The sequence below is a fragment of the Bos taurus genome, chromosome 1 (genome assembly GCF_002263795.3).
Source record: "Bos taurus isolate L1 Dominette 01449 registration number 42190680 breed Hereford chromosome 1, ARS-UCD2.0, whole genome shotgun sequence".
In the NCBI taxonomy this organism is placed as follows: domain Eukaryota; kingdom Metazoa; phylum Chordata; class Mammalia; order Artiodactyla; family Bovidae; genus Bos; species Bos taurus.
In genome coordinates this window covers 153,552,795-153,579,021 of record NC_037328.1, presented here as the reverse complement: position 1 = coordinate 153,579,021, position 26,227 = coordinate 153,552,795, and the positions used below count along the sequence as shown (strand labels likewise).

General features: G+C 49.0%; 2 protein-coding genes across 2 annotated transcripts in view; one reads left to right on the top strand and one right to left on the bottom strand.

Moving 5' to 3' along the window:
• Positions 1-12,936: 12,936 nt before the first annotated feature.
• On the bottom strand, positions 12,937-25,239 carry LOC112448153 (WAS/WASL-interacting protein family member 3). The gene is made up of 6 exons (XM_059889966.1): positions 25,220-25,239; positions 24,589-24,702; positions 20,849-21,004; positions 17,029-18,562; positions 15,427-15,576; positions 12,937-14,958 (listed from the first exon to the last, which is right to left on the bottom strand). Exons 1-6 carry the CDS (start codon positions 25,237-25,239, stop codon positions 14,911-14,913), a joined length of 2,022 nt encoding a protein of 673 aa, XP_059745949.1. The 3' UTR covers positions 12,937-14,910.
• RFTN1 (raftlin, lipid raft linker 1) overlaps positions 17,679-26,227 on the top strand; it is a 225,963-nt gene continuing 217,414 nt past the window's right edge. Inside the window, exon 1 of the mRNA XM_024997191.2 lies at positions 17,679-17,928. The gene's annotated coding sequence lies outside the window, so the exon portion shown is untranslated. The remainder of the gene's footprint in view (positions 17,929-26,227) is intronic.

The window sequence follows — 26,227 nt, the reverse complement described above, 5'->3', positions numbered from 1 at the left end:
AACAATCCTAGGGAATAAGTCTGATTGGTCCTGCTTGGGTCACATGGCCCCTCTAAACTGTAGCCCAATCGCTGGGGCCAGGTGGTTGGGCTATGATACATGGCTGGGCCCAGGTCACGTGCCTACACACGTCTGGCCAGGACATCTTTCACACTTAGAACACACTAAGATAAAGAGCCAAATGTGAGTGGCTAGCTGACTTAGACAGTTGCGATGGTGTATGAGAGACAAGTGTTCTGCCAAAACTGCAGGAATGAACTCCTCGCCTGGAACGAATATTTACTTGTCCACACCATGTTCACAGGTATGTATTTGTAAAAATAATGCAACGCAATGGATCAGGTTGATCTAACTCCCGTTCTCAAGCCTTTATCTGTAGCTCCTTTTTAGCTGGAGATGGCCAAGTTATGTAGTTCTGACCAATAAGACACACATTTGCGTTTCTTCTGTGAGTCTTGGGAAAGCATACACTTTCCCCAGATAGGTGTTGTTTCTTCCTCCATCCTCCTTTTTTCTTATGGAAGATGGGTGTAATACTTGGAGTTGTGGCAGCCTTCTTGGAAATATGAGGGAAAGGCCAAAAGAATTATAAGCCTCAAACCAGAGCCAGCAAGCTGTTGCCTTGAGACTTTTTGTTAAGAAAGAGAAACAATCCCCTATTTGTTTAAAACACTAAAGTCAGTTTTTATTGGATACTTGCAACCAAAATATTCCTAACTGATAAAATGGATAAATGACGTTCCTTGGTAGCCATAAATAAAATCTTAGAAGTTGTAGAATCTGGTGTAGGTCTATATATCTTTTTGTTTTCCTCTTTGAGTTTTCAGTTATTCACCCTTTCAAACTTTGGGGCAGATGAAGAAGACACAGTTCTTTTACCCAGAGGAAGCTTACAATTAAATAGAGCTTAAAATTTAGGCCAGTGTTGAACAAAGAATTCCTTATCATGTTTAATTCCCCCATGCTACAATTAAGCCCATTTGCTTTTTATCTCATCCTCAGTAGAGCTCAAGAATGGCTAGTTACCATCTTTTTAAATAAGGAAGACAACTTAATTAAAAATACACTTCAATCTCTGTGATGTGTGTGTGTGTGTGTGTGTGTGCGTATGTGTGTGTACATGTGTATATTTCAGTTTGTTTTCCCTGGTTAATTAACACCAAATTTTTTTACTTTCTTCAGAGATTTTATTTTTCAAACCTCTAATCTTTATGTGAGATTTGATCAAACAAAAGCTACAGTTAAAGAGTTTTTAAAAGTTAGTGTGGTCACTTAGGATCTCTGGTTTCTCTGAAAAATTGTAAAGACTTTTTGGCCTCCTGCTTTCAAGTTCCTTCAGTCCCGAAGCTGGAGCCACAGAGCCTCCCTCGGGTGATTAACCCTTCGTGTTCATGACTCTGGCTCCAAATCCTGTAATCAAGATTGTCCCTGGATAGAGGAATCAGATGCAACCTAGGCTGAAGGACCTCTGACTCTAAATGAGGTCTAAGGACCTTTCATGACCATTTAACCTTGTTCTAGTTCACCAATGACTGTATTCTCCAGTCACGCTCAGTCGTGTCCGACTCTTTAGGCCCCATGGACTGTAGCCCACCAGGCTCCTCTGTCCATGGAATTCTCCAGGCAAGAATACTGGAGTGAGTTGCCATTTCCTTCTCCAGGGGATCTTCCTGACCCAGGGATTAAACTCTAGTCTCTTGCATCTCCTGCACTGGCAGGCGGATTCTTTACCAACTGCACCACCTGGGTTCTCCACGTGCTCTATAATTTCCTCTGTGAAGGGTATTTCCCAGTCTTATCTCATCCCTCTTCTTCTAGCACCTGTCCCCTGGGCTTCCCGTAGCACTGCCCCTCCTTTACTTCTGATCCTTGTGCTTCCAGGGAAATTAACGCCATCTTTTGCTCAAGGGTGAGCATGTGACTCAGGCTGGCCAATCAGAGCATCATATCACCTTGGCCGCCGCTATCAGTTCAGGATGGCCACGTGAACCAAGTTGGGCTCCTCAAAGCTAATGACTTTTGTTGTAAGAATGACTGATAAAGGAAAGCTCCTTCCCCACAAGGGTTACTGAGAGGAAAGGCTATGGGCCTGGCATTATTGGCAGCCATCGTGTCACCATCTCCTGAGAAGACAACCCAAGAAAGCAGGAAGAAGGGAGAGACAGAGACCCACATCGTGAAGACATCCTGGAGCCCCGGGTCCAGCCTGGATCAGCATTTCTACTGACTTTCTCATTTCATCATCCAAAACCTTTCCTTTTTAGCTTAAGCCAATTTTAGTAGATTTCCTACCCTGAAACCTTCATGTCTCCTGAGCGGGTCCCCAAATCCTGTTTGGATTTGATACCATGAATGTGGCATGAATGCACCTCCCACTCAACCCTTTAGCATCTCCCAACCTAAGGGTGCACCTCCTGGACTTACTTGAGACTCAGGCTTTTCCTGCCGGTCCTGATAGACATTAGCCCCTGAATATGCCCTCAGAGGCCCTTACACCTTATTCAGATTCCTAGTGATTCTTCTCCTAACGTCTCCTGTGGCAATCCTTACCTGAGAAGTGCCCTTGGGCAGCTGGAGCTGATTCTTCCTGAGGGTCCTGGGAGTTACAACCCCACAGCCGCGACTTCCTTGAGCGGTTGACTGGCGTGGGTGTGCTTCTTGGATTCAATGTGGGCGGACAGTGCAGAGCAATATCGGCTCCAGAGCCCCTCCCGACGGGGCAGAGGCTAGAGCTCACACAGAACCATGCCTCACCTGGTGTCTCCTTCCCTGTTCCTTCATAAGTGATTGCACAAGAATCCTTGTTTCCAACTCTGCTCCTAGAGAACCTGGTCTCTCAGTTTGGTTTAGTTCAATCACTCAGTTGTGTCCAACTCTTTGCAACCCCATGGACTGCAGCATGCCAGGCCTCCCTGTCCATCACCAACTCCTGGAGTTTACCCAAACTCATGTCCATTGAGACAGTGATGCCATCCAACCATCTCATCCTCTGTCGTCCCCTTCTCCTCCTGCCCTCAGTCTTTCCCAGCATCAGGGTCTTTTCCACAGAGTCAGTTTGTCACATCAGCTGGCCAAAGTATTGGAGCTTCAGCTTCAGTATCAGCCCTTCCAGTGAACACCCAGGACTGATCTCCTTTAGGATGGACTGGTTGGATCTCCTTGCAGTCCAAGGAGCTCTCAAGAGTCTTCTCCAACACCACAGTTCAAAAGCATCCATTCTCCAGTGCTCAGCTTTCTTTATGGTCCAACTCTTACATCCATACATGACTACTGGAAAAACCATAGCTTTAACTAGATGGACCCTTGTTGGCAAAGTAATATCTCTGCTTTTTAATATGCTGTCTAAGTTGGTCATAGCTTTTCTTCCAAGGAGCAAGTGTTTTTTAATTTCATGGCTGCAGTCACCATCCGCAGTGATTTTGGAGCCCTCTGGCAACTTGTAATTTCCAAAGATGGCGACCACAATGACTCTAACCTCACACGTTCTTCTTACAACTCAACTTACCTCACTGAGGGGCGTCTAGGTCCCTCCTCTTGAATCCGGGTGCACGTGTGGTTGTTCTGAGTGACAGAGTATGGTGAAAATGTTACCCTGTGATTCCCAGTGGGGCATCTGCATTTTGGCATGATTTGTTTGTGTTCAGTGCCAGAGTCCGGAGCCCTAAGACATCTCGGTCCTTAGCCTTTATCCAAGTGCGTGTGATGGCCTGATCTTCTCTGGTCCTGTTTGGCAGTCCAGACAAACCAAGTTCTGGCAACATCTGTTGGTAGTCCCCCTGGCAAACATGCTGGAAAAGCTGTGGCTTTCCAGGATTCTACCATCCGGAAATGGGACAGTGCTCTCATTTGTGGGTTATCATTGTCATTCCAACACCCAGGAGGGTTTATGTACCAGGAACAGATGACGCCCTACTCGTCGTGTGGTCAGGCAGATGAGTCAGGGGCTGTATTTTCCCTTCTGAACACGTTTCACTTGTAATATTAATAATGCTTTTTCTGGGAAACTCCCAGACGTCAAGGTTTGAAAATCCTGAAACAGCTGTTCATTATGTCTCGGTTTTGCTTAAGTAAAAATGCTAATGAAAGTGTCTTTTGAGTGTTATAATAAGAACCAAAAATAAGAACTCGTGGGTAAGGTAAGCTAGAGGTCTCAAAAAGTAACAAGAATGCTTATTGTCATTGTCCTTTTGTGAGCCAAAGGGATGTCTATTCAAATGATCTGCAGATTGAATGAAACAATATGTAAGTCTCACAAGGTATGCATGTGTGTGTTTTAAAAGCTTGGTGATCTTTTTCTTGCATATCCTAATCAACGTTTTTAAAATAGGAAAATGAGCATCTAAAAAATATAGCTCCCGTTTTAAAAAGAAAATGGGCGTTCCTTGTGGCTCAGCTGGTAAAGAATCTGCCTGCAATGCAGGAGACCTGGGTTTAGATCCCTGGGTTGGGAAAATTCCCCTGGAGAAGGGAAAGGCTCCCCACTCTGGCCAGGGGAATTCCATGGATTGTATAGTCCATGGGCTCACAAAGAGTTGGACACGACTGAGCGACTTTCACTTTAAAAAGAATGTAGAGTCACAAAAAATGAGTGCCTCCCCAGACAAAACACCGCCTGACTTCTTGGGCTGAGTTGTGCTTTGTAGCAGGGAAAGATGTGGGAAGCATGAGGGCGATGAGGAAACTGTTGGGGGGGTTTCTGTCAGGTTATTAACTTTACACTTGAGAAAACAATCTGAATGCCATTGAGATTCCAAGACTACCATTCGTTCATTACCCATTTTCTCATATATCTCTACAGCCGCAGGAAGTTGGCAGCATAAAGTCTGGAAGGAGGTGGAGGAAAAAGTCTGGTGAAAGGGTCCTGTTCCTGATCCTTTTCTCATGCCCCTTTGTCCCTGACTGTGTTGGTTAGCTACTGCTACATAACAAACAACCCCCAAACCTGTGACAAAATAACATTGGGTTTTCCTCATGGTTCTTGTGAATGAGGAGGCACAGGCAAGGCCGGGTGGCTCTGGGGGTGTGCAGTGCGGGGCTGGCATGGCCTGGGCCTGGTGGGCGTCCCTGCCTCACTCTCCGTGCCCTCAGAGCCTTTCCGCATGCTCTCTGTGTCGGCTGTTTGGGTTTCCTCACAGCATGGCAGCCTCAAAGCTGTTGCAGGACTTGCACGGGGGCTGCGTGGTTTTTGAGGGAGCTTAGCTTCTAGCTACCAAAGTCACAGGGCCTCACCTTTGCCATACTCTACTGGTTACGAGTGTGTCATCAACTGCTCAGAGTAGGAAGGGGGAAATTAGACCCCCCTTTTGATGGGGGAACGGCAAGGTTCTGGAAGAGAACAAGAGGCAGGGGGTAGCGCTGCAGGCCGTCTTGGGAAAACACAGCTAGCCACACTGCTCAGGCCTGGCTCCTTGGGGCTCCGACGGGCTCTGTGAGCTGCCCAAAAGCCTTTTTCTGATTTTCTTTTCACTTTAAGGTCATCAGAGCCCAGATCTCTGGTGTGCAGCAGGAACACTGCCTGGCACCCTTGCAATGATTTAAAATGAACTTTACTTACAGATTCTTGGCTAGAACCTCTAACTGGCATTTAGAGCAAAGACAGAGCAGAGGGGGTGTAGGAGCCAGTTTCCCTCCTTAAGATGATCAGATCTCTATAACGATCTTGAGAGGAGTGGGCAGGTGAGAACAAGACCTTGCCTGTTGTCTTTTGACCACTGAAGTCTTGTCTGCATGACTTTACTAGCTGTGTTTTTAGGACGTGATAACGCTTATAAAATTTGATAATTCCTTAATAATAGCATTAGCACAGAAACTAACGCTTGGACAAGAAGGCAGACATCTGATGCGGGCCTATCGCTGGCCAGCTATTGCCTAACTGAGGCCACAGACCAAAACCAGGATTTACACCTGTTGTAAAACCTCTCATGCTGTTAACCCACTGCCAGGGCTGTCAACCTGACTTCTGATACTTGGTGTTGGAAGTGCTAGGGCTGAGAAAATAGGTTCAGTGGTGACTAATAGAGAGCTCTGTTCCAGAACTCTCATCTCAGCTTAGTAGAGAGATGACAGACAATTAGAGGCAGGAAATTGGGCATTTAAACTCCCTACATGTGTTTCCAAAAGGGACAGGGAAAACGAAATGAATTAGCAGGAGTAAAAACATGGGCTTTCCAAGAAACATTATTGATCCAACATGTAAGTACATACTAGCTCCTGGAATGAATGGGGCTGTGGTCTGAAGGTGCGCATCCACTCAAAATTCCTACGTTGAAACCCAACCCCCAGTGTGATGGGAATAGAAGGTGGGGACTTCGGGAGGTGATTAGGTCGTGCGGGTGGAGCCCTCAGGAATGGGAGTAGTGCCCTTATAAAAGAGGCCCCAGAGGGCTCCCCGATTATTTCCACCATGTGAGGACATATTAAGAAGATGGTTTTTTAGGAAGTGGGCCCTCATCTGACAATGAATTTTGTTGAGGGTGGGGAGTGATCAAGGACTTCTGAAGCTTCCTGAACCATAAGAAATCAATGTTGTTTATAAGCTACCTGGTCTACGGTATTTAATTACAGCAGCCTAGGTAGACTCAGACAAATGGTATTCATCTGTTTATCCTATTCATTCAGTTTTTCATTCCTTTGATTATTCATTCACTCATCACATAATTTCATCAGCCAGAGAACTCCAGGAAATGGAGAAATGACTAGTTAAGAACCAGGAGATCCCTTGTGCGGCTGGGGAAAGAGGAGAGGAGTAAATGGCTACATATCAGGCAAGGCACCTAAATCTCTGTTAACAAAACCTCTTGAAGGAAACCCCTTTAAAAGAAATCCTATTTGGAGATGTTTTTTAAAAAGCATACATCTTGAGAAGCCGTGCTCCATAGCATACAGCCTGAGCCATATCCTGGTGGTTAAGCGTTTCTTTCCATACAGCACAGGGAGAAGTCGGAGGAGGACCTTCTGTTTATTTACTAATCATCAGTGTGAGCCTTCAAGTCTGATCCCCCCTCCATATCACACACACTTATACTGTCATAGTAGGCATTCAGATATGCTAAAATAAAACTTGGGCTTCTATGACAACATTTCTGGGGGCAGATGTAGTATAAATTTATTCCAAGTCAGTTTCAGAATTGGCTCAGCTCCCTGGACTTGCACAGGGGTTCTGGGGGGCTGGGCGGGGTTAGTACACCTGGTCGGTGTCATCCACTTCCAGAGCGGCCTCTGTTGGTCACTTCGCATCCTCCAGCTGCCTATTGTTTTGTACTGCTCCCTGGTGTACTAGGGCTTCCCAGACGGTGCTAGCAGTGAAGAACCCGCCTGCCAGTGCAGGAGACCTAAGAGACGTGGGTTCAATCCCTGGATCAGGAAGATCCCCTGGAGGAGGGCACGGTAACCCATTGCAGTATTCTAGCCTGGAGAACCCCATGGACAGGAGCGTGGCAGGCTACAGTCCATAGTGTCGAAAAGAGTCAGACACGACTGAAGCAACTTAGCACAACTGCTGCATTATCCCTAAGATTTGTCACAAAGCTTCTGTTGGTTCAGGTCTCTCAAATTCTTTCAGTACATAAAAGCATTTTGCTGCTTCTGTGACTTCACTCACTGCAGCAATCTTTGTGAGGCTTTTTCATCACTTCTGTGCTTCCCTCAGGTCTCAGAGTCATTCTGTTTCTTTCACAGAACGGTATGTTCATGGTTTTCCTCAGATCCATCTGCCCAGACAAACCATGCTGGGTACCTCCCTGAGCTCAAGCTGGTGAAGGAGCCATGAGACCCTTCTGTACTGGAGTTCTGCCGAACACAACTCAGGTTTCTATTACACCACCCACCATTTTTATTTCAGATATTCAGTTTTAGAATTTTCATTTGGTTCCTTTTTGTAGTTTCTGTTTCTTTGCTGAGACTTCCTATCTGTTCCTTCATTACAACCATATTTTCCTTTATATAGTTATAATAGCTGTAATACACCTGTAGGGGGGTTTCCCAGGTAGCACAGTGATAAAGAATCTACCAGCCAGTGCAGGAGACACAGGTTTGATCCCTGGATGAGGAAGACCCCCTGGAGAAGGAAATGGCAACCCAGTTCAGTAGCCTTGCCTGGTAAATTCCAAGGACAGAGGGGCCCGGTGGGCTACAGTCCATGGATTGCAAAAAGTCAGACATGACTGTGTGATGGAGCATGCCACACCCACTGATAGTTATAATAGCTGCTTTCATCTTATTTCAACATGTGGCTCATCTTCAGGTTGGTCTTCATTGACTAACTTTTATCTTGGGTATGGATACTTTTTTCCTTTTCTAAAAATGTCTAGTAATTTTGGATTGTGTTGTGGCCCTCTGTGAATGATATAATGCCAAGACTCTGGATTCTGCTATGTTACTCTCAAAAATATTATTATTTTTTTTAATGTTAGCAAGCAGTTAACTTTGTTGAACTGAAATTCCAACCTCAGTCACCTTTGCAATGAGTGCTGCTTGGAGTCTTGTTCAGGGGTCAGCCAGGGGTCATGTGCAGTTTGCTGCTCCCCAGCCTGTGGCAGATGCATCATGGGAAACGCTGGGCAGGAGGAAGCACACGCTGGGATCAAGATTGCCGGGAGAAACATCAATACTCTCAGACATGCAGATGACACCACCCTTATGGCAGAAAGCAAAGAGGAACTAAAGAGCCTCTTGATGAAAGTGAAAGAGAGTGAAAAAGTTGACTTAAAACTCAGCATTCAGAAAACTAAGATCATGGCATCCAGTCCCATCACTTCATGGCAAATAGATGGGGAAACAGTGGAAACAGTGAGAGACTTTATTTTTGGGGGCTCCAAAATCACTGCAGATGATGACTGCAACCATAAAATTAAAAGATGCTTGCTTTTTGGAAGAAAAGCTATGACCAACCTAGACAGCATATTCAAAAGCAGAGACATTACTTTGCCAACAAAGGTCCATCTAGTCAAAGCTATGGTTTTTCCAGTGGTCATGTATGGATGTGAGAGTTGGACTATAAAGAAAGCTGAGCGCCGAAGAATTGATGCTTTTGAACTGTGGTGTTGGAGAAGACTCTTGAGAGTCCCTTGGACTGAAAGGAGATCCAACCAGTCCATCCTAAAGGAGATCAGTCCTGGGTGTTCATTGGAAGGATTGATGCTGAAGTTGCTGCTGCTGCTGCTGCTAAGTCGCTTCAGTTGTGTCCGACTCTGTGTGACCCCATAGACGGCAGCCCACTGGGCTCCCCCATCCATGGGATTTTCCAGGCAAGAACACTGGAGTGGGGTGCCATTGCCTTCTCTGGATGCTGAAGTTGAAACTCTAATAATTTGGCCACCTGATTCGAAGAACTGACTCATTGGAAAAGACCCTGATGCTGGGAAAGATTGAAGGTGGGAAGAGAAGGGGACGACAGAGGATGAGATGGTTGGATGGCACCACCGACTTGATGGACATGAGTTTGAGTAAACTCTGGTAATTGGTGATGGACAGGGACGCCTGGCATGCTGCATCCATGGGGTCGCAAAGAGTTGACACAACTGAGTGACTGGACTGAACTGAATCTGTTGCTCTCTTATTTCTGCGATTCTGCCTCTCACACTGCAGCTACTCTGATCACTCTGAACTCTATCCTCTGATTCCTTAGCTGGTTAAGAGTGGGTGTCTGTCCAGGTTTTGGCTGCCTTGTAGGGGGGCCTGGCCTTGGGTGAAAAGCCAGAAAAGAATGGAAAACCCCCCCATGGGTGTCTGCCTAGTTTCAGTTGCTTTCCACTGCCTCACAGAGTTACTTTTTGAGTTTATTTAGTTTCTATAGGAGAGTTGGTTCAGTACAAGCTACTATACCATGCTGGAGTAGAATTTGCTGCCTTCCTTTTGAATAAATGGTGAGAAGTGAAAGTGAAAATTGCTAAGTTCTGGCTGACTCTTTGTGATCCCATGACTGTAGCCCGTCAAGCTCCTCTGTCCATGAAATGCCCATGAAGAATGCTGGGGTGGGTAGCTATTCCCTTCTCCTGGGGATCCTCTCAACCCAGGGATCAAACCCAGTCTCTTGCAATGTAAGCAGATTCTTTACTGTCTGAGCCACCAGGGAACCCAAATAAACTGCAAGGGCAGGATATTTGGTCTCCCTTTCTCAGGGATTTACAGTGTCCATTCATTCCCACTTCTCCTCACATTTTTGTCCCTGCCTGCAGCCTAGGGTTATGGTATATAGTTTGAGAAGTTGGGGAAATTTTTTTCTGCCAAAATTTTTTTCCCCTAAAGTTTGAGTCCCTTTGGATAACTGAAACTTAAAATTTTCAAGACCTCAAAAGCTTTTCTTTGCCACTTTGGTAAAACAACCATTCCCTGGCAATGATAGATGTCTTATAATATACATACTAAATGGTGTGTGCCCTCAGTCGCTCAGTCATGTCCAACTCTCTGTGATCCTATGGACCGTATCTGCCAGGCTCCTCTGTGCATGGGATTTTTCAGGCAGGAGGACTGGAGTGGGTTGCCATTTCTTTCTCCAGGGGATCTTCCCAACCCAGGGATCAAATCCATGTCTCCTGCGTCTCCTGCTTGGCAGGGGAATTCTTTACCACTGAGACACATGGGAAGCCCATATTATACAGCATCTATATGTAAACATATAAAAATACAGATATATATAAATAGAGAGGAGATAACAGGAAGTATTGGGATCGAAAAGAGCATCAGTATTTCAAAACACATTATTCCTCCAGATCAGGAAACACACCTATGCTTGGTGGTGCTTAGTCCACGTGAGACTGAGTGTATCTGATATTTAAGTCAATAGTTGTAAGTATTTAAGCCTTCTTAGTTGATTTATTCATTTAAACATGCTTCACACACACACACACACACACACACACACACAAAACCATTTGAGAGCCTATTATTTGTTAGGCTTTGTGCTAGGTAGTAATTATGCAATAAAAAGTTGTATTTATTAAAAAAAAAATTCAGATCTCAGCAAACATTAGGAGGGAGGCATAAGGCAGCCTAGAATTAAATCTCACCTGCTCTATCAAGCAGACGTGAAGCAATACAGATGCCGTTACTTTAAAGTCATTTGGGATAATTAACATAGCACAAAATTTGGATTAAAACAGCCTAAGTCCCAGTTCACCGTTTACTAACTACTACCTTGGGCCAATCTCTCAGCTGCTGTGGGCTCTACTTCCATTTTCAATCATTATTAACTGTTGAACGTTGCTAGACTGAAAGCTTTCTGAGAATAGGACCTGTTCCTTCCCCACTGCATCCTAGCCTAGTCGGCACATACTAGGTTCTCAAGAAGTGCTTTAACATTAAATGAACAAGTAAGGAGGAGCTCTTATTGCTTTTTCAACATGGACCTTTCTAGCTGGACATCTTGAGAATTACCAGGTTTCCAGGTTAATATAGGAAACAGTCCTCTAATTGGATTCCGCCTTTGTTCTTTCAGCTCCTAGATATACCCATGATGCCTTCCAGAGCATCTGACGGATTCTAATAGGTAATGATTAGGATGCTGTGCGGTATAAACAAAGGACTTGTAGTCCATTTGTGGACTAGACTGAGGAGCAGCCACCATGCGGAATGCTGCCAGTGGCCTCGTGAGACAGGGGCAAGAGCTCTGCAAAGTCTCTCCTAACCATGAAGTAATTGCTGTGGAGTGACGTACATCACCTCTGCTCACAACTCACCGGTCAGAACTAGCCACATAGCCTCTCCCAGCCTCAAGGAGCTGGGAAAAGCAATTCTACCATGAGAGTGGAAGAGGGGGACCAGAACTATTTGGGGAACAGCACTGATGGTGATCACAGTCCTGCTCGGAAGGAAGACCCTGAGCTGGTCCACTCACGTCCACTGAAGTACAGGTCTGGAGGCTGGCAGGAGCATCTTCACACTCTTGGATTTCCTAACTCCCTGCAGGGGTGGGGTGGGCAGAGCCCCACTCTCCATCTCTAGGGCTTCACGGCATCCTAGGCCTTCACGTGAGGATTGAACTGAACTAGAGGAATAAGAGTCACGTCCCCGGATGAGCCACAGGCTGCGCTCTGGCTGTCGATGGAAGCTCACCGCCGGATGTCCAGTTCTAAGGGTTGCTGTCCGCTTGTGTGCAGGGTTCTCAAGTGGTTGTGGACGGTGATTCTCCTCTGAGCAGAGGAGCTGCGTTTCTGATTTCTGACTCTGATCGGTCCATGAGTCCTACAGACTGCCACCCTATGGACACAGCCCCTCTGTTTCTGCTCCCTGTGCTCCAGCCTGACAACTTCAATCTGTTCCTGGAAGGCATGTGTGTGTGTATGTGTGTGTGTGTATGGGGTGGTGATGGGTAGTGGGGAAGGAAAGGAGATATGATAGGGAACAATGGTTCTATTTGGTTTCATATTTTTCCAGAGTTTTTCATTTCATATTTGGACCTTGACTTTGGAAACCCCAAACCCAATAATCTGGCTTTTTTTTTCCTGGTGTTTTCATGATAACTTTCCTTGGTGGCAAATGATGCTTTTTCTGAGCTTCTCTGGTGGCTGAGGTGGTGAAGAATCCACCTGCAATGCAGGAGACCCAGGTTCAATCCCTGGGTTGAAAAGATCCCCTGGAGGAGAGAATGGCCACCCACTCCAGTATTCTTGCCTGGAAAATCCCACGGACTATGGTCCACGGTAACAAAGAGCCAGACTCTGGTGCATGACTAACACTCACTTTCTTTCTAGCTGTCTAAATCAGTAAGAATAAGGTTGGTAAAGCGTAACAAGAAATACAGTGCAGTCCAGTGGAGTATTACCCAGCCATAAAAAGAATGAAAGGTTGGTATTTTCAGCCATATGGATGGACCTAGAGATTATCATACTAAGTGAAGTCAGTCAGACAAAGACAAGTATCGTATGATATCGCTTACACATGGAATCTAAAAAAAAGATACAAATGAACTTATCTACAAAACAGAAAAAGACTCACAGGCACGGAGAACGGATTTATGGCCACCAAGGGGGAAAGAGGGTGGGAAGGGGTAAAATTAGGGGGTTGGGATTAATATATACACACCACTGTATGCAAACTAGGTAAACAGCTATTCTCAGTATCTTATTATAATCTAAGGGGGAAAACCTGAAAAAGAATATAAACATATATATACACATATATATAGACACATAAAACTGAATTACTGCCATACATTTGAAACTAACATGACATAAAGCAACGATACTTCAATTTAAAAAAAAAAAGAAAAAGGGGGAAAGGTTTTTAAAAAAGAAATACAGTGGAGGAAGGGAAATCAAATCAATTAATACATCAAAATATTACATCATTTATTTAATGAGCTATTTCCACAATCTCCTTTATTTTCTTACATCTGTGGAACATACAGACTTCCTACATATTTGCATATATATATATATATATATATAGGACGAGAAGACGACAGAGGATGAAATGGTTGGATGGCATCACCGACCTGATGGACGTGAGTTTGAGCAAGCTCTGGGGAATTGGTGATGGACAGGGAAGGCTGGCGTGCTGCAGTCCATGGGGTCACAAAGAGACGGACACGACTGAGCGACTGAACTGACATATTTCTATCTCTGGTAATAAAGTTTGTTCCCAAATGCAAGTAAATAGGTGTGTCCCACTAGTGGAATGACCAGTGCAGAGGTGTGGCTCTTGGTAAAGGCCAGCAGCGCTTCACACTGTATTCCTGAGTCTCGCACTGCTCTTTGCTCCAGAGAGCACGTTCTATCTCAGCCACAGGAGGGCCCCTGCTTCCCTGAACTGCCTGTCTGACAGACTGGGAATTCAGAGATAAAACAAGGAGTGGATTCAGGAGCAGAATAACAATTAAAAAAAAAAATACTGGGGTGAATGGAACATTTGGCAATCATTCAAACATTTCCTGACACTGGTGGTGTCTGCGGGTGGCAAAGTATTAGTTTGACTACACTTTGGACAAAGTCCTCGGCCTTGGCCATCAATGCAAACATACAAAACATCCTGACAGGCTCCCCTCCCTGCCCCACCCCAGTGCACACTCCCACATGGCTAAGCGGCTGCAGGGCACGTCTGGATGCTCGCCTGAAGGGGCCCTGCTCCACTGGGACCAGGGGCGCCATGGACTGGCTTGGGGTGTGTCTGTAAGCATGTGCCCATCGCAATGAACAAGGGGCAGGGGGCTTCTGTGAAAACCACCAGCTCTGGTACAACTTAGAGAAACTCCTTAAATGAAAGAGTATTGCCCTACACGGAGCCAGCTTTCTGCAGCCATTCAGTATGGAGCGGCTGGCAAAACTGTGATCTCACTGTGGCTGCAAACCCACTTAAAATACTAACAGTGATGATAAAGATGAATAATCCCTGCACCTCCAGGGCATATATGAGTTTGCTTATCTCTCCTGTCAGCCCTGAAATGTTGCTGTTCAGCTGCCCTGGAGAAGATCTGGTTTTGGTGGTCCTGCAAATAAACAATTAGGTCAGTAGCTCTTCAGGCTCTGTAGCTTCTGATGGGTCTGTTTTCTGCAGAAGTTGCTGCTGCTCTCCACACAAGGACGGGAACCGAGCGTTTTTAAGCGAAGTTGGTGGAGAGGGGATGAGTGCAGTGTGGTGGGGAAATCACGGGCTGGGGGTGGGGGTGGGGGAGGGGGGCAGGACTGAAGGTTAGCTAGGATTTTCCCTCTCAGCAAGGCTCAGAGGAGGTGCAGTGCATCACAAGTGCTCCGGTGGCGGTACCCATGGCCTCAATCATCTCCAGAGTGGGGCGATACTGCTGAGGCTGAGGGAGAGAATTGCTCCAGCGGGGGGGCTCCGGGAACCAAGCTTTTACAGGAATTGCACAGTCTGGCCACGACTGCTTCTCACGCTTGCCTAGGCTCGCTTAACTCCTCTCTTTTCCACAGGGGGTGTGCGGAGAACCAGTTTCCCCATTAACTTGGGGCCTGCATTTTATCGACTGCAAACGCTCATGATCCCAGCGCTGGGGCCATCTGTGACCTGTTGGGCCGTAATAGCTTGGTTTTCCCCGTGTTCGGCTCCCTCCTTGAGTACTTAGTGTTAAATCATAGGGGGAGGAAGTGTGAGCAGAGGAAAAACAGCACCATTACATGACCCCCGATGAGACCGCTGTGACAGAATTAAAAGCTGCCGCCCTAGGACATTCTAACAGATGACATTGTGAGGTTGCCAAGGTAACCCACCAGGATACAGCTCCAGCATCTTTGGGGTTGATGCTGGGTGGATGAGGTCAGTCAGAGGTGAGGCCCAGCTGCCCAGGGTGTATCCCTTGGCTGGCCAGTCCACGGCAGTCAAGAGGAAAATCAAGGCTGACCTCTACACAATACAAAGGAACCCAACCTCATCCCCTTACTGGCTATTCCAGGTGAAAGAGAAGCATCATACTCCAGGTAACTGATCAGTGTATGTTACACGGGGCTGAAAAAGGTCCGGATATGAATGACTCACCCATTCACTCCATGTATGTGGATTAAACACCTGCTGTGTACATCCGCTCCATGTATGTGGATTAAACACCTGCTGTGTACATCCGCTCCATGTATGTGGATTAAACACCTGCTGTGTACATCCGCTCCATGTATGTGGATTAAACACCTGCTGTGTACCAAAGAGGAAGCGTCAGAATATCTAGGGGTAAAGGTCAGTTCTAGAAAAACCCTAAAAAAATGCAGGTCCAATCAGGAAACAAGATCATTTAAGACATTTACACACTGTCAGTACTCAGGAAAAGGTTGAGTGGAAGAAAATGAAAACAGAGTAACTTATTAACCCCAAGGACCTAGTGTTAAAAAAATAAAAAATACATGCAAAAATTGTACAGAGTGGAAATGACTTGCTTAAAAGAAATCAACCTTCTCCCCCAAATACACCAAGTTATGCGGCATTCCCCCTTTTTCCCTTTATCGTCTTTTAAATATCCCGTGTTTACTCTGAACTACTGACCTAGAAATATTGGTTTCTTTCTCCCATGTAAGGATCAGAAAGATTTCAGACGGACCCTGCCTTGCAGTAACTCTAGGCCTCGGGCATATAAAAAACAAAGATTCCTCCTTTTGGCCTTATAGGTGGGTGTTCAAAACCATCACTGCTGCCAGAGGACACCCTTTCCTGCATGATACTGTTTGAATGTGGACATGGGCTGTCGTCTGATCCCGTTTTCTCCCAGATGGCAAGCCAAGCAGGGGAGAGACTGGGAGAGCCAGGGTAGTGGTGAGCGACACCAGCCAGCGGGGGCTGGAAAGGGAAAGGGGCAAACACACACACACACAGTGGGAGGTGGGGAGGAGCACAGAACTGGGACGGCCAGGGCAAAAGCAAGCAGGAAAGTCTTCCAGAAACTGTGTTTACCGGAATGAAAACAAAATAGGGCTTCCTTACCCCTGGGGGGTGTTATTAGTACCAGAAGGACACCATTAAAACACTTTGGGGCCTACACTAGCCCTCCATCCTGTGGGCTCCAATGCTTAAAACCCCCTCTTTGCCCAATCAGAAAATGTAGGCAATTAATTAGATTATGTCAGTTGGTGATGGACTGGGAGGCCTGGCAGGCTGCAGTCCATGGGGTCGCAAAGAGTGGGACACGACTGAGCAACAGAACTGAACTGAACGGCTGTCTTACTGCAGCCCCCTTAAAACAACAAGAGGGTAACAGCTAAGTTATAGGGTGCTTTCCTAAACACTGTACTTAGAAAACCCACGAGAAAGTGCTACCTAACAAAGGAGAAAACAGGCCCAGGGCCGGTGAGTCACTTACCCACATCACACAGAAGGCAAATACGGATGGAGTCCCAAGGCCCACCCTGAACCCTGGCCCTAGGGCCCGGGTAGTAACCCTGACGTTTTAATTCTGCTTTGTTTAAAACGCTCCACGAACAAAGACTTCCAACAGGCTCACGGCCGCCCATCTCGGCTTCACTAAGGCAGCCCTGACGTTTTATGCGTCTAACCGCCTCCTCGGGCGGCCTGAAGTTGGTTCCCTAGGTTTTCCCACATCTTCTGGGCACCTGCAGTACGTGGGCGAGGGCGTGGCAAGCGGACAGTGGCACTAACCGGCTCCCCAGGCACTAAATGCCCAGCAAATAACTCAAGGGCCCAGGGACGAGGCCACCTGCGGCATCTGGATGCTGGAGGATCCCTCAGCCGTCTTTCCCGCCCCGCCGCACCTCGGCGCCCCTCGGAGGGCACCTGGTCCGGAGTTGGTGGGGGAGGAGGTCCGTGTCCCCCACACGCGCTCCTGATCTTGTGACCTCGGTTACCAGGGGTCGAGAGGGGGGCGGGGGAGCCACGGGGCTCGAGGGTCTGTGACTCGGGAGCCCGTGGGCAGCGCGCGGATCGCGGGGGCGCGGAGTGGGCGAGGTTCGCAGGGGGCGCGATGCGCGCGGGGCGCGGGGCGGGCGCGGTGGGGGCGCGGGGCGTGGTGGGGGCGCCGTGGGGGCAGCGGCGCGGGGGCGCGGCGTGGGAGCGCGCGGTGGGCGCGGGGCGCGGTGGGGGCGCGGGGCGAGCGCGGATCGCGGGGCGCGGTGGGGGCGCCGTGGGGGCAGCGGCGCGGGGGCGCGGCGTAGGAGCGCGCGGTGGGCGCGGGGCGCGCCGGCGACTCCCCAGAAGATGCCGCGCGGCGTCTGTTGCCCGTGAGTTCAGAGGAAGAGGAAGTATAGGCGGCGGACGCGCGGCGGCGACGGGGGCGCGTCGGGGCTGCGGGCGGAGCGCGCCGGGCTCTGGGCGCCGCGAGCGGGAGCGCGGCGGCCGCGGGCTCTTGGGCAGGACGCACGCACCGCTCGCGGGGGGGACGGACGCACGGGCCCGCCTCGCCGCCCGCCCCACGCCCACCCCCTGTCGCTCACGCCTTCCCCCACGCCGCCCCCTCTGCATGGCACAAACTTTCCTCCCGGGACGGAACACGCTGTCTCCGGGAGCCCCCGCGCGCGCCCTCTCGCCGGCCGGCCCCGAGCGGTAGGTGGGCGCCTGTGGGACTCGGGGCGGAGGTGGGTGCAGCGGTGCGGGGACCCCGGCGGGCGGGGAGAGCCCGGCGCGGGGCGCCTCCCTGCAGGTTGCGGGGGCCTGGGCGTGCTGCTCCGGCGCGCCGGGGCTCCCTCGTCCTCTGCGCCGGGCTTGGGTTGGATGGCGCCGGGGGCCGGCTCCGTGGGACGCGGCGGTCTTGGGCCAACTTTTCTGAAAAGGAAAGAAAGAAATCAGCCTTGGCGCGCTAGGGGGAGAGGCACCCCCAGAGCGGTCTGTGGTGGGCAATGGGCTCCGCCGGCCCGGGGGCGCCGGGGGAGGAAGCGGAGGGGAGGCTTCGAGGCTACAGGTGGGTCTGGGACACTCTGCACGGCGCCCTCCTCGAAGGGCGGGCGGGCGCTGATCCCGGAATCCGGGTTCAGGAGGGCGTGAGGCGGCGGGGAGCTGGGGCGGGGTGCGTGCGCCTCCCGAGGCGCGTCCGTCCCGGGGCAGGGCTGCCAGCCGCGCGGCCCCGGAGGCGCTGAGACTCGGGGCGCCGGGAATTCCCGGCACCGAAGACTGCTGTCTCGCCTTCCGTAAGGGGGTTTCTTCCCTCGTCCTCGCCGCTTTCTTAGGCCCCAGGGTGGACCTGGGTCAGGGCAGGGTGGCGGCGGCGGCGTTTATTTCGGGAAGCCCCGCGGGCGCGCATGCCCACCCCCGCCTCCCGGACCGGGGCTGGTGCCCTTCACCTGCACGGTCGCTGCCTTGGCACCGAGGGCCGCGTGGAGGCCGCGGGGCTGTAACCCGGGGGCGCTGCCTGCTGGCTCCCCTGTGTGGCTGCGGGTGGTCCCCGGGGACGTTGGGTGGTGTCACCGAGTTTGTTAGGGGTTTTCAAAACAAAAAGTTAAAAAAAAAAAAAAACCCCAACAGTCTGGCCCGGATCCCTGTGTTTGAGTGACTGCCCTGGCTTCCATCAACAGTCCTTTCTTGTAACTGGTGGTACAGCTGTTTTCAGATGCTGGGCACAGTCGGGCCATAGGGTGTCATCTCAGGATAAGTGAGGCCCCGGCCAGGAAGGAAGGCGGGTGTGGTGTCAGCGACCTCTGCGCCTGTGGGGAGGGTGTGCGTTGCACCCCTCGTGTCCTCAACCCCGGATACCTCTGCAGGGCTGAATTCCCTACCAAGTTCAAGTGACCCCCGATGTCACCAAAGCCGGCAGAGGGGTTAAAGCAGCAAGCTGTTCGGGACTCTTCGCTGCATGTGTGTGCTAACCTCAGTGAAATCACTTTAACCTCAGAGGGAGCTCTGCTTCCTCTTTTGCCTTCAGTGGGGTTTCTGGTCTGAGAGGCAGGGCGTCATCCCTCTGTCGTTGGGTTGGTTTTTCTTTGTTTGTCTTTTGGCTGCTTGGACCCTGGGGCACATGGAAGGGGGAGTGTTGTGCAGTTAGCTAATTGATCTGGTGCAGGAACCGAAAGAGTAAATTGGGAATACAAGTCAGTGAGTTCTTTTTCTCCCTCTGGAGCAGGAATTTTTGGCTTCCATTCAAATAATTGCTTTGTCTGTAGGGAAACAGGCAGAAAATCTTTGGCATGAGTGATGTGAGTTCCTGCAAAGCTACTTGCATTCTTCCAACCTTAACTTTTCAGCAGAACTGAAATTATGTGGGCCCCTGGTTTGGTGGGCATGGGTGTCTTGCTAGATTTCTGAGTTGGTGGGCTAGGGAGAAGGTCCTGGGACTCTTCCAATGCCCAGCTCCTTCTAAAAAATATGGACAACTTGGAAGAACAGTGACCACCCAAACACCCGTATCTAGAGGCCGTAATTTTGCAGTACTGTATTGGCTTTATTATATACGTCTGTCCATCTGTTCATCCTCTGTCCATCATTAGTTCAACTTACTGTTTTATGCATTTTAAATTAAATTACAAACATTCGTATGGGTCACCTCTAGAACTTTTGTTAGAGTTCAGTATACATTCATGACTTTCTTAAGGTGAAATTTATTCCTATGGTGAATTTATACATACATACGTATCTACATATAGTGAAATGCACAGATCTTGAGGGTAGCATTTGCATAGTGTTTTGACAGATGCCTACACCTGTATAATCCTCGTCTGTAATCAAGGTAGAGAATGTTGCCCTTGCCCCCAGAAAGTTCCCTCATCCCCATTCCCAGTCAGTCTGTGCCCCCACTCTTTTTTTTTTTTTTTTTACAATCACTCAAAGCTAGTTTAGCCTGTTCTTGAACTTCATTTATTGTAGAAATCCACAATATTGTGTAAAGCTTCTTTAACTCAGCATGTTTTTGAGATTCACTCATGTTTTATGTACCAGTAATTCGGTCCTTTTGTTTTTTTTTTTTTGCTGAGTTAAGATCCAGGATCAGTTTATACCAGTTTATGTATTCCCCTGTTAATGGACACAAGAGTTATTCCCAGGTTTTTGGAATGAAGCTGCTGTGAATATTTGTTTACGAGTCTCCCTAGGGACATGTGCTGTCATGTCTCACGGGTAAATGGAGTGAAATTGCTGGGTCATAAAAGATGTGAACTTTATAAGAAACTGTCAAACTTTCTCCCAACATGATTAGACCATTTTACACTCCCATAAGCAAGGAATACATGTGTGAGATTCCAGATACCACAGCTCATTTCCCTAGCTCAAAGTCAAGAACATGGTTGACCAGTGTTCTTCTGGGCTCAAAGGTGCCAAAAATCGGGACCACTCGAGACAGTCTGGAACGTGTTGTTTTGTAGATGGAGGAGCTAAGGGAAATCCCTGACTCTGCAGGTAAATGGGTTTACTCTTAAATTATTGTGCATTATCAGACAGATGTTTTGTTTTTAGAGGTCTTCAGAGAAGGGATTTCCAAAGGGGAACGTCCCCTTGGTTGTGAAAGAAGATTGAGTACTTTCTGTATAAAGAAAAATACCCACCCCCCACAACCTCGCAGAATTCCACTGAAGTTCTGCTTTGACACTCTTGGGGGATTTCTGATGCGTTGGTCTGGTTGCTGGGAATCCGGTGGAGATTCCCATTGGATTTCTCTGACTGGGGCAGCTGGCTGTTGAAAGGCGTCTTGTCTGCTCTGTGAGACAGGTCAGATTTGACTTTTTGAAGGCTCTGAGAACATGGCTTTTCTGTTAGAGTGATTTGGCCTGTCAGTGAGAAATGCGGCCTGTTAACACCCTTCTTCTTGTCCTGGCTGAGAAAACGGGCTGTTCCCTCTCAGGTCCGCTCTCGTATTCAGCCCTTAAGGAAACCTGGTCTTCGCGGATCCAGGAAGCAGGAGTGGGGCGTCCTGCCGACGTGGGCCCCAGGAGGAAGCCTTTACATCTCGCCAAGGTGCGTCAGTGGGGTCAGGGGACGTGTAAGAGATTGCGAGACATTGGCCTGTATTTGGGGACTGCTCCCCTCGTCTGCCAGCCTAGTATAGCACCTGCCACAGGGCAGAGGCTGTGAATAACCCTCATGGTACCCATCTGGGTGATTACCTCTCTGGAGGCTGACAGGGATTGCCAAGATGTCAGAACCCCAAGGCATATTTTCACTGGAGGCCACTGTACTACCGCCTGGGAAACAGGTTCAGACTATTAGGAAAACTGCCAGCTGTAGACTTCCATTCTAAGGAGCACTGTTCTTATCTTATGATAGATTTTACTATTGTTATTAACAGAATACTAATTATAGCTACCCCGTGCCAAGTGCCCACTTCGAATCTAACTCTCATGAGAGGTAGGCGCTAATCTTATCTGTACTTCGGCTCTGAGGCGACTGAAGCTCAGCGAGGTTAAGGAACTTGTCCCAAGTTCACATTTTGTTCGTATTTCATGGACGTTCTGGTTTCACAAATGCAGATCCCATCTGCGAGCACAGGTTTCCAAAGGCAGAAGGCCCCTGTAGAATAGAATGTAAACTGCAGCGGGGACGAAGTTGCAGGAAACGCACCCTGTACTCACTTTCTCAAGTCTCTTGTCCGTTTCTTTTGGCGCACCTGGGGCCCGGGTGGAGGTACTTGTTTTGATGACAGTTTAAGGTATTATTAGTTATCTCACTATAACTTTATTGTAGGAAAAGAAAGACATTGCCAGCTGTTTAGTTTGAGTGTCTGTCACTGAGCCACCCAGTGCTGTAGCCACGGTCTACAGGAGGCTCTTTACATCTGAATATCAAGGAATCAAAATGAAATCAGATTAGAAGTGCGGTTCCACGGCCTCACCGGCCGCCTCTCAAGGGCTCTGGAGCCACATGTGGTTGTGGCTGCTGTTCTGGACGCAGGAGGAGTGGAGTATTTCCAGCCCTGCTGAAAGTTTGGTGTGATGGCGCTGCTCTATAGCGAGCGGTTCTCTTTTGTCCTTCTGGATAAGAATTGGCAACACTCTTGGCTAAAGCTTAGGCTATTTTTCACTGACAAAGAGATAAATTTAGCCAGACGTTTCTTTTATGTTTACCTTTTAAAGGTCTGTGTGTGTGTGTGTGTGTGTGTGTGTGTGTGAGAGAGATCTTTCCTCCCATTCACATTCAGTTTTTGACATAAATTTGAGTTTCCCTTTTCTCCTGGGCCCCCAGAGGGGCTTACGTTATCATTATTGTGTGTTTTACCAAGAGGCTTTCTCTGAAAAGATCAGTACGGCGGGCAAGTGATGGCCACGGCTTGAAGCCCTGTTAATTCCTTGCTCTCCAAAGAAGAATTCAGTTCAGCTTTTAAATATGCATTTGTGTTACTTACTCCCTACCTGGGCTGAATTCACGAAGAAAAAGCGTTCTCAGCAGGGCCAGGACCAAAGAGCTAGAAAATTAGGTCACATTCTACGTGTGGTGGCTGCCTGCCAGGCCTGAGGTGGAGGAGACAGCCTCTGGGTACCCGAGGGTGCTGTGTGGGGGTTTTCCTGGGTCGGGCCTGCCCCCATGGGGTAGAGGTGCTGGAGGGCCCGCAGGTTGTAGCTGGTGGTGCAGGGTGATGGGGAGGGGGCCTGGCTGTCCCCCTTAGGGGCGTCCACTACTCAGGCTGGGTTCAGAGGAGTGGGCACCAGCCCACGGGTGTCGGTGGGAAAGCCAGACCCGCCAGAGCTGGGCAGTCAGCATCAGCTACGAGTGCGCATCTTGTCTGACGTTCACCAAGTCTCACGCCGCTTTATGAAGGTGCGTTGGTTGTTTCCACACTTTTCACCCAGGAAGCCAGAGGCACCTCACTGACCGTGCTCCTTTGGCTTTTAAAACTAAACTGTCCCTAAACTGTGCTGTTCCCTAGGTGGACCCTGTGGATGGGCAGCGTTTATTCTTTGCAAAGGATCATCAGCTTCCGTTTGTGCGTGCGTGCGTGTGTGTGTGCAGGTGTGTTTGTGTGCGAGTGTGTGTTGAAACTCCCTACTTCGTATTTCACCCCCAAGGAAATCCTTCTAAGGAAGCCTTCAGGTTTTATGGAGTAACTCCCAAATTCCTCAAATTTGGAGAAATTTTTGTAATAGACCTTATCCATAAAGGTGAATGAGAAGAAATTAGGTTAATTGCAGACTCCGGTTAAGAGAACGTGATCATATCATGTCTTATAAAATTTTGAGAATGCAGAGTACAGGTAATCAGACTGTCCATTTAAACACTTCTTTAATTTGGAGAGGTCTTCGGGGATTTTTTCCAGTGTCTTGGGACACTTTATAAGCACCCTTTCAGTGTGGTTTAATTATGGCAGGTTAACAGGGATCTTGATCATGGATAACAAGTAATATCCATGATAACAACTAATAGCAACTAATTGTTAGATAACAACTAATAACAATTAACATCCAGACAGTTGTTTCTAGATGCCTAGGGCCTGACAGTTGTTAATGTATTTAATCCTCACCCTGCCAGTGGATTCTGCAGTCCTTCCCCATTTTATGATTGAGATCCCTTAGGTTAAGCGGCTTCCTTGAGGTCCAAAATCACTGCAGATGGTGACTGCAGCCATGAAATTAAAAGACGCTTACTCCTTGGAAGGAAAGTTATGACCCACCTAGATAGCATATTGAAAAGCAGAGACATTACTTTGCCAACAAAGGTCCGTCTAGTCAAGGCTATGGTTTTTCCAGTGGTCACGTATGGATGTGAGAGTTGGACTGTGAAGAAAGCTGAGCGAGGAAAAATTGATGCTTTTGAACTGTGGTGTTGGAGAAGACTCTTGAGAGTCCCTTGGACTGCAAGGAGATCCAACCAGTCCATTCTGAAGGAGATCAGTCCTGGGTGTTCTTTAGAAGGAATGATGCCAAAGCTGAAACTCCAGTACTTTGGCCACCTCATGTGAAGAGTTGACTCATTGGAAAAGACTCTGATGCTGGGAGGGATTGGGGGCAGGAGGAGAAGGGGATGACAGAGGATGAGATGGTTGGATGGCATCACCGACTCGATGGACATGAGTTTGAGTGAACTCTGGGAGTTGGTGATGGACAGGGAGGCCTGGCATGCTGTGATTCGTGGGGTCGCAAAGAGTCGGACACGACTGAGCAACTGAACTGAACTGAACTTGAGGTGCCTTGACTAGGAAGTTGGGGCCTGGGACCTGAATCCAGGCAGTCTGGCTCCAGAGAGCCCACAGCCCAATGCCTGTGCCGTGCTTTCAGAAAGGTGGACTTGGAAGCAATGGACAGGTATTCCCAAGCCCTCTTTCCCTCCTTTCCCAGACTGCGGCATCCTCACTGCTCCTGAAGACTGTCCACAGAGTCATGTTTCTCGTGCACCTGTTGCGGCAGGGCCCTGGGGTAGCCGTTCTCGGGAGACGAGGCAGCGGCTGCCTTCAGGAGGTTGGTGCTCCTGTAGGAAGATGGGGCAGTGCCAGGAGCGTCGGGGCTCAGCCCCAGACAGGTCCATCCCGCTGCTCACCCTGCTGTCCTTGGCTGGAGTTAACGGAGCCAGAGCAGACTCCCACCGCCTTTGGCTCCATCCGCCGTGGGAGGAGGCCGCTGCAAGGAGCTCAGAGCACACGCCCTGGATGCATCTTAGATGCCCCGTCTCCTGACCCTCGAGAAATCCCACTGGCTACCTTCCAGCCATGTCCAGAATGTGACTGCTCCTCACCGCTGGTCACCACCTGGTCTTGCCCTTCCCAGGGTTGGAGGGATCCTGCCTCCTTCTGGGCTCGGAACCCTCCGGGGCCTCTCACCTGCCTTGAGGCTGCCGGTGGGGGGGGGGTCGTCTTGCCCACGAGCACCAGCTCACCGCTCCCTGAGTCTACTGCTGCCCAGGCCGCCCCGCCTCCCGGCAGGTCCCAAAGGCTCTAGCATGTTTGCTGCCGTGATGGCTGCGTCTGCCCACTTCTCCCAGGGCTTGCCTTTCCCGAATTCTGCTCATTGTCGCCTTCTGCGGGAGGCCTGCCCTGATCACCTTTTTTTTTTTTTAAATCCCTGCCTTCCTTGTCTTTATGCGACATTCTTTCAAGCTTGAACTTCATTATTTTTATGCATCTAATGTCTGTTTCTCTGCTCCTGAAAGTAAGGTCCATGAGGCTGGCATGGTTCTTGTTTTGTTTTCCTTGTTGCTGTTTCACCTCGGTATCCCCAGCATTAGGAACAGTGTATTGGGTTGGACTGTTAGTCGCTCAGTCGTGTGCGACTCTTTCCAACCCCATGGACTATATAGCCCACCAGGCTCCTCTGACCATGGGATTCTCCAGGCCAGAATACTGGAATGGGTTGCCATTCTCTTCTGCAGAGGATCTTCCTGACCCAGGGGTCGAGCCGGGTCTCCTGCACTGCAGGCAGATTCTTTACCGTCCGCACTATAGCAGTACTGCCTTGCATGTATTAAGTGCTCAGAGAAGAGGGTGTGATGTGTATCGAGTTGGCTACACAGTGGTCCCCAGTTTTTGGTTAAATAGCAGTCTAGGTGTTGCCCTGCAGTATTTTTTAAAGATGTGATTAACATTTGCATCAGTAAAAGCAGACCAGTCTCCATAGTATGAATGGGCATCGTCCAGCCAGTTCAGGGACTTAAAAGACCGAGATCTCCGAGGGCGGGGCTTCAGCCTCGGAGGCTCAGTGCCGCTCCGTCCCCTCTTCCCTGGGTCTTTGGCCTCCTGGTCCACTCTGTGGATTTCAGACTTGCCAGCCTCCAAGTCCAAAGACAAGTCCACACACAAGAAACCCGGGAGGAAGAGCTGGCTTTGGGGGCAGGATGTTGAGTTCCGTTTGGGGCGTATCCTTCTGGAAGTGCCGGGAAAGAAAGTTCTAGGGGGAGATGTTGGAATGGGTGGGTGGGCCTATGAGCTGGAGTTGAAAAGCAGCCAAGTGGAGAGGGGGTCTGACAGCTAAGGGGAGAGGAGACAGTTGGGGAACTTTCT

Excerpts from the sequence above, each read along its gene's own strand:
- LOC112448153 (XM_059889966.1), bottom strand. The coding sequence starts at position 25,239 with ATGAGCAGAATTCGGGAAAG. Across the intron at positions 24,703-25,219 it reads ATGAGCAGAATTCGGGAAAG|GAGCACCAACCTCCTGAAGG; the intron begins GCAAGCCCTGGG and ends ATCTTCCTACAG. Across the intron at positions 14,959-15,426 it reads CACATACATGGAGTGAATGG|GTCACAGATGGCCCCAGCGC; the intron begins GTGAGTCATTCA and ends ACGGCCCAACAG.